Source organism: Populus trichocarpa, chromosome 14 (assembly GCF_000002775.5).
Source record: "Populus trichocarpa isolate Nisqually-1 chromosome 14, P.trichocarpa_v4.1, whole genome shotgun sequence".
In the NCBI taxonomy this organism is placed as follows: domain Eukaryota; kingdom Viridiplantae; phylum Streptophyta; class Magnoliopsida; order Malpighiales; family Salicaceae; genus Populus; species Populus trichocarpa.
The window spans coordinates 542,934-558,251 of NC_037298.2; the positions used below are offsets into that span (position 1 = coordinate 542,934).

At 36.0% G+C, this 15,318-nt stretch overlaps 2 protein-coding genes and 1 pseudogene across 4 annotated transcripts; 1 reads left to right on the plus strand and 2 right to left on the minus strand.

Annotated features, from left to right (window-relative positions):
• Positions 1 to 1,151: 1,151 nt before the first annotated feature.
• On the minus strand, positions 1,152 to 5,079 carry LOC112324107 (GTP-binding protein At2g22870-like; annotated as a pseudogene).
• Positions 5,080 to 5,835: 756 nt separating this feature from the next.
• Positions 5,836 to 9,224, plus strand: LOC7497303 (uncharacterized). Its single transcript, XM_002319971.4, has 3 exons — positions 5,836 to 6,494; positions 7,272 to 7,459; positions 8,276 to 9,224. The coding sequence occupies exons 1-3, from the start codon at positions 5,897 to 5,899 to the stop codon at positions 9,008 to 9,010; spliced, it is 1,521 nt and encodes a 506-aa protein (XP_002320007.4). The 5' UTR covers positions 5,836 to 5,896; the 3' UTR covers positions 9,011 to 9,224.
• Positions 9,225 to 9,780: 556 nt separating this feature from the next.
• On the minus strand, positions 9,781 to 13,461 carry LOC7464774 (ACT domain-containing protein ACR1). Of its 3 annotated transcripts, none has more exons than XM_024585627.2 (8): positions 13,300 to 13,461; positions 12,596 to 12,760; positions 12,466 to 12,511; positions 11,677 to 11,791; positions 11,477 to 11,544; positions 10,668 to 11,315; positions 10,462 to 10,566; positions 9,781 to 10,267 (listed from the first exon to the last, which is right to left on the minus strand). In XM_024585627.2, the coding sequence occupies exons 2-8, from the start codon at positions 12,667 to 12,669 to the stop codon at positions 9,875 to 9,877; spliced, it is 1,449 nt and encodes a 482-aa protein (XP_024441395.2). In that variant the 5' UTR covers positions 12,670 to 12,760; positions 13,300 to 13,461; the 3' UTR covers positions 9,781 to 9,874. The 3 variants fall into 3 exon arrangements, with proteins under 3 accessions (XP_024441395.2, XP_002320665.4, XP_024441396.2); XM_002320629.4 differs by having other exon boundaries at positions 13,265 to 13,450; XM_024585628.2 differs by lacking the exons at positions 12,466 to 12,511; positions 13,300 to 13,461 and having other exon boundaries at positions 12,596 to 12,748.
• Between the last annotated feature and the right edge of the window lie 1,857 nt (positions 13,462 to 15,318).

Here is a 15,318-nt window from a genome sequence, read left to right on the forward strand (position 1 = left end):
ATAGGATAAAAAACTAATCAATTTGACAATTTTACTTAAAATCCTGTAGTTTTTAGTTGCTGTTTTTTAAAATACCGCAAGTAAAAACTGCTATATTTTTCTGGTTATGCTATTTTTAAAAATCTTTTTCCACACGTGATATTTTTTAAAAAGTTTCCGACACCAGTGTTAGAAGCAAAATGATTCAAAATATTAAGTGTACTTTGGTAATTTCCTCCATTTAGGTACTCATCAACTTTCGGATCACTATGCAATTGGTCTTGTAAATTATTTCCAAGGAACAATCTTTGTCCTTGGGTAATTACTTCTATTTTTTCCTGAATCTTCTTAGGTAAACCTTGAATCATTGTGCAGTTTTTTCTGTGAATATATACCAACAAAAAATCAAATATATACCAGAACACACAAAAAAAAAAGTAAATTCAAATTACTCCCTGATATTTCGTCATATGACCATTACTAAGGATTTCAAAATGAAAGAAAATGATGGAGAGAAGCCGCCTCCATGCTTCAACTATATTGTTGCTTTCAGTTGGCGGATATATGCAAAGGGTATAAAAACATAAATATAAAAATAAAAATAAATCTATTTTTATTATATAATTTTTGAATGAATTTTTATATTTTCAAAATAAAAAGAATAAAAAAACATATTCTCAACAGTAACATACCTCGCTCAATGTCACCCCTAAAATTAGTAGAAAAATCCCACCATAAAACCCACAAGCAATCACCGAAAACAAGAGAGGCAATAACAGGAACTCGTACTTGAAGAGGTTTCAGTTGTTTGACAGAGTTGAAAGAGAGAAGGCAGGGAATGCTTTCAAAATTCAATTGGGAAAGCTTTTTTTTTACTGAAGATGCCTTCAGATTCACTTAATTGCAACGCTATAAAAAATGAAATGGTCAAAGTTCAAAGAGCAGAAACAGCTGAATGCTACAAGTGACATACTCCTCTTAGTCCTCTACATGAAGGAAATCACTGAACCATGACCGGAAATTAGGACCTTACTTCATTGAACTTCATAATAAAAACCTTTGACTACAGCATGAGAGTTGGTCCAGACATAAAGATTCAGCATTTATTATAACCAGAAATTAAGGTCCGAGAATAAAGACGATATGAAGTTTCTGCAGACAAAAGCATGCTCTAAGAAGTTGAAACTGTAAAATCCATCTATCTAATCATGGAGCAGATATCGATACGATCTTCTAGAAAACAATAAGACTTCACTCATCAATATACATATGAAGAGGTCCTACTTGTATTTTGATCAAATCTTTCATTGGCAAAACTGACATGTAACGAGAAGACGGAAAAAAAAGGAAAGACGAAATTTTTTTCTAGACTAACATTTGGCTTTTTTTTTTCGATTACTGATCCCAGTAGTTTCTTAGCTGGGACATGTGTAGGAGAAGCTCATCTCTGCCCAAACCAATGACAATACTAGTCATGATCCATGCAGGATGTTGCTGATAGTTTTGCCTGATCAACTCCTGAAAATTCCTGATATTCTCAACACGCCTTATTCCCTTTCCCCCCTTCATTTTGTCACACTTTGTGAAAACAAAAGTCATTGGTATCTGAAACACATTGGAATGGCAGAGAACAGTGAGCAAACACTGATATAGACTGGTGCAGGCAACCTAGTTATACAAATTAGAAAGTTATCTAAACAGTTTACAGTTAAGGAGAAGCTTACATTGTTGCGTCCAAGCCAGTTAGCACAATCCAAGTCAATCTTTTGAGGCAGGACACTAGCATCAATGAGAAGTAGGACAGCTACCAGAGCTTCTCTGTTCAAAAAGTACCCTTTTGTAAAGGAGGACCAATCCATTGGAGCAGAATCTGGGGCTTTAGCAAACCTGAAAATAGAGTGGGTTATTAAGCACTAATTCAACCACACATTCAAAAATACTAATTTCCAAGACAGTTCTTGGTGAAAACAAACAAGATAATTAAGGGTAGTCGTTCAATTCTTTGACATTACGATGAAAACATGAACAATTGATTAGCTATCGTTGACTAAAGCAGAGCATCTGCACATGAGTTCAAAAAGAAATGATAGGTTAAGAATGCACAAGCTGGGAAAGCTCCAATAGAACAGTTTGTTGCCTTGCTAAAACTGTGGTTATCTTCTACTACAATCTAACATCCACAGTGGCCCATTTTGAGAACATAAGTGGATGGCCTTTATCTTTGTCTGGAATTAGTTTTTCCAAGTCCTCATATAAATCATGAAGAGAAACCACCAAAAGAAAAACAACATCTAATGTCCAAAGGGCATGAAGAATAAACAAATGCAGCTTCCACAATCCCATTAAGAAAAGTGCACGGTATACTCATCAGCTTTAACCCAAGAAGAATAAGTACATATATAATATTAGGAATTCAGTAAGAGTTGCTAACAAAACCAAAAATCTCATTTTGAAAGACAAAAGTAGCATGGAAAAAGAGTAAGAAAAGCAGCCCCAACCCAAGTTTCTTTCAGTACCAGCACTTGTCCTATACTGCAAGTAAGACAATGTACAATTGAAGTCAAGAACTACCTCGAACTGTTAAAAGAAATAACAGGCGAGTAAAAAAAAAGCATAATAAATGAGAGTTTAGTACCTATGTTTGAGATGAAAAAAAGAAAGTTAAGGATGCACCCATCAGTCAATGGCTGGTAGAAAAATTCAAAAATTTATAAATCTATGCTGCCTGTTCATTATCAAAGCCATCAGGGAAGGCAAACTAAGAAATTTGCACATGACCCATCCACTATAAACTCCAAATTTGTAACTCCAGTTCTAGAAATAGACCATCACAAGCATCCAATCAACAATTAACATTGCAAGAGATTATTCGTTCTAATTTATCATCAAGCCATTGAAGCTATACATATCAGAACATTGTTCAGTAATGTTCCCAGAATTAGATTGTGGAAAACGTAATTGGAAACTGCCAGTTTTGTCGAACACAAAACTTTCCATCACAAATCATATTGTTTAAAATCTAAAACATAACAACAAAAATATTACTAATTGATATAAAATGAACAAATATACAAATCAATCTAAATGGCATAGACTGGAAAAACAAAATTGTTCCCTTCACAGAATCACTGCAAAACATAGAAGCACCTCAAAGTTGCGGGCATACACTCGAAATGTCAACATAATTTTTCCTACCTTTCCTCTTTTGGACAAAATGGAGAGAACTACCGCTCAACCGATGAACCTTACCAAAAAGCAAAACCTTCACCATCTCCCCGAGCTAGATCAGGTGGCAATCTCACAAAGCAGGGAAGTTTTCCCTTAACCTCAAGACAAATCCAGCACACTATTCTACTAATCCCCGAAGAAAATCAATAATTAATTGCATATCAAAACAGAACCATAAGCAATCCCATTTATTAAAATAAAGAACATGCAGCCTAGCAAGCATTCTTTCACAAAAAATTAAAACTTTCCAAGCAAAAATCCCTAGCATCAGTTTATTCAACAAAAAAACATTGAAAATAAAATAATAATAATAATAAAACAGAGAGAGATATCAGAAACATGAGTTGCTTACCCATAACCAGGCAAATCCGCAATGTACCAACTTTTATTCACCAAAAATGATTTATCAACTGAATCTTCTCTGCATTGAATAATATATATATATTTTTAAATCAAAACCCATAAATAATTCACACTCCAAAACTAAAATCATCTAACATTTAATTTAATTTAAATACAATTAAAGCATGCAACCTGGTTTCTTAGAAGTGAGAGCAACTTCTTTCTTTCTGACAAAAGCATTGATAAGTGAAGACTTCCCCACGTTGGACCGACCCAAAATTGCAAACTCGGATAGCTCGTCTCTCGGACAGTACTTAGCCGCCCCCCTACTCTTAACAAACTCAACTTCCTTGATATGGGCATGACCCGCATATGGTCCCACAACAATATTCGAGCCAGGCAAGATCATCTCCTCTGTCACTCCATCCGGGTTCGCACCTGGCGGCACAAAGAGAACTGTACGGACTAACCGGGCCACGTCGGGGGGTGGGGGTGGTTTCGATGTTTTTGAAGCAGATACATGGCGGGTCGGGCTCGGGTTAGGAAATTTTCGGGTCGAGTAATTGAAAGAGAAGGTTGATGGAAGTGGGTTTCTTGTGTGTAGAGTTAGAGAGGGAGGTTATAACAGAGTGATTAGGCGGTTTCGAAGCAGAAGCATTTCTTTTTGTGTAGTGTAGCTGCTGCCGTTTCTAACCTGTTTCCACATTATCAGGATGTTTCGCTTATGGAACCTTTGGTCCCTCTATTCTCAATTTTATCTCAATTTGGTCTCTTTACTATTATTTATCAAAATCTCATTTTTCCATCTCTATTATTTTTTTACCTTTTTCTAAATTTATTTTCGAATCAAATTTGATAATCATACCTTTTATTGCTTTCTTTTTTATTATTATTTACGACATAGTCCAATAATATTTCGACTAAGATATTGTTTAGAAACGTGGTGCAAACTATGTTTTTTTAAAAAAGAAATTGTTAAAAATTAATTTTTTTATATGTTTTGGATCGTTTTGATGCCCCAATTCCAAAATTAATTTTTAAAAAATAAAAAAAATTATTTTAATACATTTCAGTATAAAAAAACATTTTAAAAAATAACTATAATAACACTACCAATATACTTTAAGAAGAGAAACTAAACCATGGGAAGGGGAACTAAAATACTCAATGGTTTTTTTTATAGTGTTTAATTACTATTTCACAACAAAAGAGATAAAGATGCTCTCATCTCTGCCTGGACTGATGAACACATTCCAAGTTTTACCGGCAGACAGAAATCCACCTACCACCTTCGTCCCTCAGCAAGCCACCACCACCTGCCAATCCAGGATTGCCCTTAGCTGCTCCATAAGTATTAATTCTAGCCCAACCTTCGCCAGGTCTCCTCCAGCCAACCATTCTTTCCTCCTCGGGTGACATTCTATGCTCCCGGCAAACACAATCGCTACGTCCCAGCCATGGTTTCCACAACGCCACGCCACAAATGAGAGCCCATTTATCAGCTTCAGGACCACCAATATCCTCGATCATGATCTGTTTTATCCAAGCTTGTATATTAGGACAAACCTATTCAGGAATTTAAATAAATCAAACCAATTCCTTCCTTCTTGTTGACTTGCAATATTCAAAGAACTGCATACATAAATCCTCCTCTCTTTCCATGATATTTCATTGATTAGTAAAAATATGTCTAGCATATCATATATACTCAGCATAAGGCTCAAGCCATGAATGATTTGGTGTGAACTTGCATCACAATAAATTCAAATAATCAATATTATAATCAACAAATTTCTTAAATTAAAATATAATATGAAATAGCATATAGTAAATAAAGTATCAAATGATCATCTTTTTTTATTATTGATATGATATAAAAGTGAAATGTATCGTATTTCACTATTTATATAAACCATAATAAAATATTTATTTTTATATTTTTTTAACAATCATTCATACTGATTAAATCAAGTTTTTCTTAATTGTTTATCCAATCAAGAGTGTAGATAGAGTTTATCCAACCTTATTTGAATCACTACAAGCCCGATTGGGTAAAGTAAATTTAACTTGATGAATATTTTATACCATTTAACTTGAAATTTAACTTCAGTTATGCCTTAAATCACAAAATTTTAAATCAACCGGTTTGATTCTAGTGGGGAGGCTTCTATTGGGATGGCAGAAAACGACGACGGTTAAAAACTTAATGACCGTTGTCTCTGTCAATTGATTAATAAAAATAAAAATTATTACAGTGAGGTATGTCGGTCGTAGCTAAGAAATAAAACACCTACTCTGCTAAGGCGCAAGTTATTCTTTTTGGCTTTCGATTCACTTTAAAAAAAAGATGTCATGGCTAGCAAGATCTATAGCTAATTCTCTCAAATTCGAAGACGACGATCAACAACCAGATAAGAACACCACCGCCACCACAACCTCCGCCCCAACTACCGATAATGTTAATAATAATAAAGATTTATCGAATTCGGAATCGGATCAACAACAATCCGCGACACCTCGTGGTGTCAAAGAAGACCTTACAGATCTCAAAAAAACCCTAACCCGCCAATTATGGGGTGTGGCATCTTTCCTCGCTCCTCCACCTGAACCACCGTTGACGGAGAATCGTTCTCATACTTCGGATCCGGATGGATCCAACGATGATGACGATGACGCTGCATTGATTGCCGGCATTAGGAGCGATTTTGCGGAAATTGGGGGCAGATTTAAGTCAGGGATCACCAAGCTGTCCAGTAACAAAACGGTGTCGGAGTTTACTAAGATTGCCTCCAATTTGCTGCAGCTTGGATCCGAGAGTCATGAGATTGGGACTACTGCTTCTGCTGTGGGCGTGACTGAAGAAGTTGTGGGTTTTGCTAGAGATGTCGCCATGCATCCTGAGACTTGGCTCGACTTCCCTCTTCCTGATGTTCAAGGGTTTGAAGGTTTTTTTTTCCCTTCTTCTTAAACCAAAAAAATGAACAAATATTTTGCCATCTCATAGCTCTAAACACATACAAGTTATAATTTCAATCTTTAAATGGTGCATTGCTTCCTAGTCATAGCAATTCGGTGGCTGTGTTGCCCATCAGATCAATAAAGCAACCGCAGTGTAGGCTATTCATGTAAGGCAGTGTTTGGCAATGCGCCTGGGTCCCCTTTGAAAATGTTTCTCAAAGTTCTTTTGGATAGTTTTGATATACTGATGTTAGAACCGTCAAAAAGCTGGTGAAAAAGCATTAAATTTGATGCCTTTTCGGTCCAAATGCTTTTTTTTTTTGCAAAAATACATTTATCGCATTATTAAACAAGCTCTTAATGTTGTTTATATAGTCGAATCACTCGTGATTAGGTTGATTCAATTGGTCTAGTAATTACCAATCCATGAAATGTGACACTTAAAGGAGTATCATCATCATCATCATCATTTTTTTTTTACAATTTAGTTAAAAATTAAAGTTGAAATGAATAATAAATTACCTGTTCCTTAATCTTACAGGGTTTTTTTTTTTCCTTCAACTTTTCCTAGTTTGAAGTGCATAAGCAACGCAAAAAACTACATGCCAATAACCCATTGAAGTGATTGCATTACTCTATTTGCGTGAGATATGCTTCTCCCACACTCTGCTTGGAAGCAATAAGTAAAAGTCAAGGATATGTTTGGATCTGATTGTGAGCACGGCTGATTTTAATCGTCTTTTCTTTTGTATATTCTTTTTCAGATTTTGACATGTCAGATGCCCAACAAGAACATGCTTTAGCTGTTGAGCATCTTGCTCCCAGATTAGCTGCTCTGAGGATTGAACTTTGTCCAGGATATATGAGTGAGGGCTGCTTTTGGAAGATTTACTTTGTGCTGTTGCACCCTAGACTCAGTAAACATGATGCTGAACTATTGTCAACTCCCCAAGTATGTTGTTTTTTTGTGGCAGGGTTGGTTGTTTCACTTATTTATTTATTTATTATTATTGAGAATTTCAATAGAAACTGTTGTTACACTTCATTTTGGTTCGATAGCAATACACGAGGTTTCATTAGTTCAATCTATATAACATTCCTTGTATATGCACATTATTTTTATTGACATAGAGGACTTGCGTTAGTAAGTTTACTTATTTTGAACTTATATCCTAATCCTTCCATCATTGCGGAAGTCGTTGTAAATCATATGGTTTTCTATTTTCATAAACATCTTCCTTGCTAATCTGCGCCTAAGTTCTTTATGCATGCATTGCAAAGATGATGAACAGTTCTGCGAAAGAAGCTTTTGATGGTATGATAATTTTGATCCTTGGTCTCTGATACAATAGCTAATGTAAGAAATTGTGATTCGGTATGTGTTACAAAATTTACCAGAGTATCATTAGTAGATGTTTTGGAATTGATGATAGTGTCCAGCTTGTTTTTCTATTTGGTCTGAGCCTTTTTTCTTGCCTCAGCATATGACCATTGCTCAACAGAAACTTGAAAGGCAGTTTAGAACCAGGAAATTGATGATAGTGTCCAGCTTGTTTTTCTATTTGGATCAATCTTGACTTCTATTTAAGTTATTTTGTTGATGTTAGAACCAGGAAACTGACACTCTACTATTTAATTTTGGCAGTTATTGGTTATTGTCATTAGTTGATTTCACTTCCATGTGATTTTAACACATTGTGTACCTTTATTGTGTTGTGAGCAATTAACTTGATTATCTGCATCGCTAAGTGCTTATGTATGCTTGCAGATAGTGGAGGCAAGGGCGATGTTGTCGCATGAGTTACAGAACAAAGCCAAGGCAAAATCCACTCCAGATTGGTCTGGAGTTGACACTTCTAATGTAAAAGCTGATTTGCCTCATGAAGAGTCTCTGTCTGTGCCATCTCGTGCCAAGTCTGAATCGGTTCCAATCATGACATCTGGCATTGAAGCAGTCTCTCCCACACTTGCAGCCAAGACATCTGATAATGAAGCAGCCCCTTCCTTTGTTTCTGTTGAATCAGAAACAGAAAAGCATCCAGTTGAAAGTACTCAGATGCAAATTATTGACAAATCCGTGGTCGAGGAAGGAAAAGTTGACCAGACCAAGCATCAACATTCATCATCCAGTTCCTCCTCTGGGATTCTGGAAGAGAAATTTGACGATGATGGTGATGATTGGTTGAAAGATGATAGTTCAGAAATGATTGGTGTCAGTGGATCCTCGATGCCTCTTGGAAATGATGAGGATGTCTCATTCAGTGATCTTGAAGAGGATGATGGAGATGAACCTGCAAGTTACAAGAAAGTGGCATCAGGCTCTGATTGTGCAACAAAAGGATCACAAGATTGGGTTCAGCTGAGCAGAAGCTCTGCTGACTCAGTCAAGGATATCAAGCCTGTTAGCATAAAAAATGCTGGGTCTGAGAAGGTAAGCGCTCGCAACTCTGAAAACAAGGAATCTAGTGATTGGCTTGATGTTGATGACATTGATGTGATATGATTTTGCCTTTAAAGCTTTCATGTCGCATGTTGTTCTTCTTATCTTTTTTTTTTTTTTCCTTATTGTGAATATCTTGCATATGGTTTCTTCAGACCGAGTTGGGCTGTGGAACTTTATATTCCAATGTAAATAATTCCAAATTCCAATGTAAATTGGATTATCATATTTGCATGAAATATGTATTTATGTAATAATTTAACACATTCCGATGCAACATGCGATCTTGCTTTGATGTGGAGTTAGATGCGGTTGGCAATGTGGTAGCTGAATTCTTAACTGTTACTCTGAATAGTAAATTGTATCAAGATAACAGAAAGAAAAGGAGACAGAAAGAAAAGGAGACGTCCCGAAAAAGCACATCCCAATTATATTTTCATAGAATTTGGAATGATTTTCTTTTAGCCAGCATAACAGGGAATGAATTGCTGTCCTAGTTTTTGCAAACTGTTCAAGAATTTGGAATAATTTTGCTTGGAGTTGGCGTGGGAGGTATTAAAATCAGAAGAGTGTTACCTACAGTATGTAGTCTATTCATGCAATTATACAAACGGATGACTTGAATGTCCATGTAACTGTGTTAATCCGGAGAAAACTGTACAAGACAGTGCGTAGATTTGATTTTAATCTTGCCATGTAGAGCGTTCATGTGGGGGGCAATGGCTAAGTTATATTAAAGAGACAAGCTCATTGATTTTACTAAAGAGATTGGACTAACGTATAATTTACTCTAGAAACAATTGAATTTGAGAACAATTCTGAGATATTGCAACCTAATAATAATTCCTTTGATTGCTTGGAGGTAAATGCTATATGCTCATGATTGATCATTACAGTGGATGCTACTGAGCTAGGAAGATAAAATACTCATGATCGTATGGAGCTGAAATTGCTTGAAAGCCTCTTAAGCTGTGACCAGAATAGGCTTCCTGGAGAGAGCCGTGGCTTTTCTTCATCTATGCTGCCGCTGCTATTTCTGCTAACACTACCTACCGAGGGAGTTTTGGAGGTTTTTGGTGTCCAGCCTGGTGATTTGTTAACTACCACTACAGATCCTCCCATCTCTTTTTTTACCTCATCTATTGCTTGTGGATTTGCTTCATATCCTGAAGCATCAGTAACGTAGAAGGAACCAACTGCCCTATCACCATTTGTTCCAATCTCAGCCCTTGAGATTGATAGCCCATTCTCTCGGAACGCCCTTGTCACATTCGAGAGGAGTCCCATTCGGTTGTGAGTGCAAATGTCCAGCCTCGCTCCCTGCAGAACATAATTCAGTCACAACTCACAAGTTAGTAATGATTGCTTATGCTCGAGAAACTGTACCGATAAGTGGTATTTTGATTATGCGGGTTAACGTAGTACAGTTGCTTAAAAATTTGGCTTGAGTCCGGTCTTAGGTTGACCTTTCCGGCCGAGTTCAATAAACGTAAGCTAGCTTTTACCGTACATACATGGGATACTCTGCGCTCAATGGCAGCAATCAAGCATTGGGTTAGTTTATGCCTTTCGCTCTCTGTGTCCAAAGTGCACCCATCCTGCTGCCGAATGAAGTACTCCTGCAACATCCAAATTCCGAGCAAGCATCAATGGCCAATTGTCATGCGATTTCAGTAAACAAGAAGTTATGATCTGAAAGAAATGCATGTTGATGTCGTACCTGATCGGCCATGGTTCCCTTAGCGCTAACCGCAGCATGGAACACAACATACTGCATATCAGTTAGAGCGCAGAGTGTATCAAACAAGAGTTTTGGCCTGTCTCTACTCCTGACATTCACCACAGAGTACCCCTTCTCCTTACAAGAATCAATAGACACATGAATTTTAGTACAGTTATTTCTATGTGCTAAACCCCCTCCATTGCATCCCTGACATGGTTCGTAGTCCATGTTGGCGTACATCAACTGGTGGAGCCTCCGCCCCGTGTGGGTCTTTTGTCCTGGTGCTGGAGCTGTCAGTCGCACGCTCCTCCTCTCCCCCACCCCATGATGAGCCTCCACAACATTCTCCAACTGCTCTTGCACATGTGCTAGTCTCTTTGGATCTGTGATGGGTCCTCCTTGGAACCCATCTTCCATGTAGATTATGGAAGCTGCTCTATTATTGTGGGTCCATACCGCGGAAGCCGTGACATGGCACTCCAACTTGGAAAGCACCGCTGATATTTCGGAGAGCAGACCTGGTCGGTCAGTCCCAGTTATCTCCATGGCCGTGTGATCTGTTGACGCGTATGGTGGCCTAACTTCTCTGTGGAGAGAAGTTTGCGATTCCTTCGATACCCCTCTTCTCCTATCTACACACAGTGCCTATTTTTGTTTATCGTTCATTTGTTATTACATAAAAGTAGAGCATCCATAACCATATCAAAAGCATGACAAAAGGCTTCAGGTATAAATATCTATACATGACCAATAAGTATACTTGTATGTGTATGGATAAGCATGCGTGTATGGACGGAGAGAGAGACCTGCTGAATGTAAAGTATGAGGCTATCGTCAGTGAGTTTGCTCCCAAGCTGGTCAGTCACGTGGAACACTGCATACCATACCATGCAATCAAAATAAAAACAAACCCGCATGAAAAAGGCAAAGGCAAGAACAAGACATTACTACACACACAGAGGAGTGATGCAAGCATGGTGTTTTATTTTGGTTGGTGGGCACTGACCTTCCATGAACCACCCCCCATCAGAGGAAATATATGATTTGGATATAACAAGGTCAAGATCTGTCAAGACTTGGACCATCTCTAATAGAATCCCCTGCTTGTTTGCACTGTCAACCTGCAACACAAAGAAAGCGAAATACATAGCAAGACATATAAATGTATATGTTTCTCAATTTTAATGAAACCTTGGGGTTAACAATTTATGAAAAGATCAATAGTGCAATTTGGGATGACAGGTAGAAAACTGCTTCTCTGACATTAAAGCTTAATGACAGCAGAAGAAGCTTTTCTTTTTCTTTTTCTTTTTGAAAATAACAATTTGAGTTCCAGTGGCTATACACTCGGTGGGTCAATCAGAGAGAAACCAAAAGGGATCTCCATCTCTTACGTAGGGCAAGTGAGATTGATGGGATCTTCTACACCTACAACTAGGGTCCCATTATAAGTTATCCACGAACTAGAAACTGTCAATATCAAGACAACAAGTTGTGTAAACTATGGTTATAAGATCCAATGGGTGAGTTGACTTATGAGTTTGATGAATCAATCTAAAATAATATATTTTTGAATGTATAGGAAAAAAAAAAAAGACTAGTCCGAAGTAAAACTCGCAGGGTCAAGCTCTGGATCGGTAGGTAGATCACTCAATTAACATGTCAAGCCGAACAGAGTTTTATAAATATTATGTAAACCAACAAGAAAAATATATCAGTTAAATACATATAGGTCTAAAATCAATTGGGATTGCAAATAAAGTGTAAATAATATAATGATAATGGGAGTAATGACCTTAATAAGAGTGCAATCTTGGTATGTTTCATTGTCTACGCAAACTCTGCAACACCAAAACCAGCAAAATCAAAAAAACAATATGCAAGAGCATATACATTCAAGAAAACAAAAATATTTTAACTTATACCTTGGAGGATAAATTCTTTCCATGAGGGATTCAAACTCTGCATCGATATAAGGCTTATAAGCTGTTATCTCCATGTATATATCTTCTTAATCAGCAGCAGTGCTTCAAGGTTTGCTTGGCCTTGGAAATCACCAGAACTATTGTGTACATATCATCCTTTACAATCTATATATACACATATTCATAACACGTGCAAAAGAAATTCAGGAACGCGTTATTACAATACAATAACATATAAATTAATTGCTTGGGGAAGAAGAAGAAGGTGGAGATAAGAATGCGGCTGTTAGGCTATCTTGTTTCTTAAGATTTTATAGAAACATGATGATTACAAATTCACAACACATTAACAACAATATCACCTCATCAAATATTTTCTTTAATATATAAAACGAAAAAAATATGTGTTTGAATCCATCTTTGATTCAGTCATAAATGATGGATCAATGACCTATATATATATATATATACACACACCACACACACACACACACACACACACACACAAATCAAATTTGAGCAGAAATTAACGCATCATGAAATGTTCTTGGGTGAAATTGTTGAGAGAAAGATTGATCTTTAATCAAGGATATATAAATTTCTTGAATATATATAGAAAGAGGGGGAGGAGGAGGAGGAATAATTAGAAAAAAAATATATATTAATTACCTTGTGAAACAGCAAATCATATATGCAAAACACACCTCAATTCAGGAGACGAAAAGCTTTGTGTTGTCTTGTGTGTGAGAGATATGGAAGATGAACCAAGAGGTGGACTGTGGATGGGCTCATTTTAGAGCGTTTTCTTGGTGCCTTGAGAGTTATATATGGCAATAGCAGGCAGCAGGCCAAGCTAATACCTAAGGGCCTAAGGCCATGGCCAAGGCCAAACTTGGAATGCAAATCCCACTTTTTTATTTTCTTCTTTTTTTTCATTTTCCTAGTTTTCCTTTTCCGGATTAAATCAGAACGTGTTTGCATAGGATTAAAAGCTTACCTGGGACGAGCACTGAGACTTTCATTGGGTGTTTGCCACGTATACAGTCCATGACATGTGGCAGTTGGTTTTTAACTTAAGGGTGAGAGGAATTTAGAACTTCTTTGGAACCCATGCCATCCATGAATACCACTCACTACAAGAGGTCATCAGTCAAGAAAGAAGTAAGCAAGGAGGAGGAGGAAGAGAGGGTGATTTTATAAAAATATCACAAACAAGACCATATTGTTTAATTTAAGTCAAACAAAGAAAGAAAAATAAAACTATATCAGAACACAGGAAAGTGACAAATCCTTGTTCGTTTGTCAAATCGATGGACTAATGTTTTCATTCCTTACATAATTATGATAATTGACTCGTTTATCATTAATGTTTTAATTCCATAGTATATTAATTATGCATTTTTTTATCCGATTTGGGTCAAACAAATCATTTTTTTAATTTGTCCCATTAAAAACAAATACATGTGTTGAGATATTTTAGTAAGAAGGATCAAATATTCCTTCCTAGCTAATGCTATTATATTAAATTGCAGGAAAAGTGAAGGTAATGTCATCCAAAATCAGTGGATGTTGAGGGAGCTTGGTCCACATTTTTCCTAGTAGTAGAAGAGATTCTAATCCTAGGGGTTGGAGTTGGACCATTTAGTGGGTGTAGGCTGCCGAGCTAACTAATTTGGAACCTAAATCAAACAAAACCATTGGATTGAAGTTGCAAAGTCATATATTTTAACATAAAAATATTATGTAAAGTAGTGTATTGTTTCGTGTCCGATGCAATATGATATAATGCGCTCTGGTATAGATAGATAGAATATATTATAGTTATTAAACTTAGTCTGTGTTAATAAGATAATTCAAAGCGGAGTCAATTTTTGCTTGAACTGTTTTAAACATTCATTCGGTCAAATTTAATTATTATATGTAGGTTGACTTATAAATTAATTGATCTTGGTAGATGTTGTTGATTTGATTAGGTCAACTTTAAGGGATTAAAAATATAATTAAAACAACATTATTTTTAGATATGTCGACACTAATTTTAAAGTCTAAATTCATTATGTCATTTTGGTTTTTCTAAATGCATGTATAAATATTAATAAGGTGCTTATCCTATTATGTATCTAGAATTATCCATAAAGTAATATAAATATGTGTGTTGAGAGTATTGGAATCTAAGTTCAATTTCATGAAACTTATTTTTGTACGAGAGTAATATGAAATAGAATGGTCTTTCATCATGCTTTCTTCAAATCTACTCTCCTTTCAATTTTTCATAACAAATTGGTATCAAAACTAGTTCGATCTCATAGGAAATTTTAGAAATTAGTTAGAGCATGTATGTTGAAATAAGGAAGAAATTATGAAAAGAAATGGATATTGAACCTAAGAAAGAATGATAAAGAAATGACATTCGTAAAACATGAAGGTGCAAGATGATAGAACTCGGTAAGAGAATTGAGACCTTACATCAAGAGAGATAGAAGAAGTCTAAGAAATTGCACAAGAGAAAATGTTGTATAAAATATATGGTAGATGAAAAAAAATAAAAATAAAAGAGAGCTCTTCCCGAAAAAAAGATAAAAAATGATCAATGAGTCATGATAAAAAGAAAATAGCAATATGGTGAAAAGTGAACCAAGATAAAATGATGACTTGAAGAGTCAAATCTTAAAAATAAATTTTTTTATTAGAGAAATGTGATAACGACCATCATAAAAGAACAA

What these genes read in the sequence shown, in the direction of transcription:
- LOC7497303 (XM_002319971.4), top strand. Translation starts at nt 5,897, where the DNA reads ATGTCATGGCTAGCAAGATCTATAGCTAATTCTCTCAAATTCGAAGAC. An exon ending in TGATGTTCAAGGGTTTGAAG is followed by an intron (nt 6,495 to 7,271) that starts GTTTTTTTTTCC and finishes ATTCTTTTTCAG; the next exon opens with ATTTTGACATGTCAGATGCC. An exon ending in AACTATTGTCAACTCCCCAA is followed by an intron (nt 7,460 to 8,275) that starts GTATGTTGTTTT and finishes GTATGCTTGCAG; the next exon opens with ATAGTGGAGGCAAGGGCGAT.
- LOC7464774 (XM_024585627.2), bottom strand. Translation starts at nt 12,669, where the DNA reads ATGGAGATAACAGCTTATAAGCCTTATATCGATGCAGAGTTTGAATCC. An exon ending in TCATACTTTACATTCAGCAG is followed by an intron (nt 11,316 to 11,476) that starts GTCTCTCTCTCC and finishes AAACAAAAATAG; the next exon opens with GCACTGTGTGTAGATAGGAG. An exon ending in TTGAGCGCAGAGTATCCCAT is followed by an intron (nt 10,268 to 10,461) that starts GTATGTACGGTA and finishes TATGTTCTGCAG; the next exon opens with GGAGCGAGGCTGGACATTTG.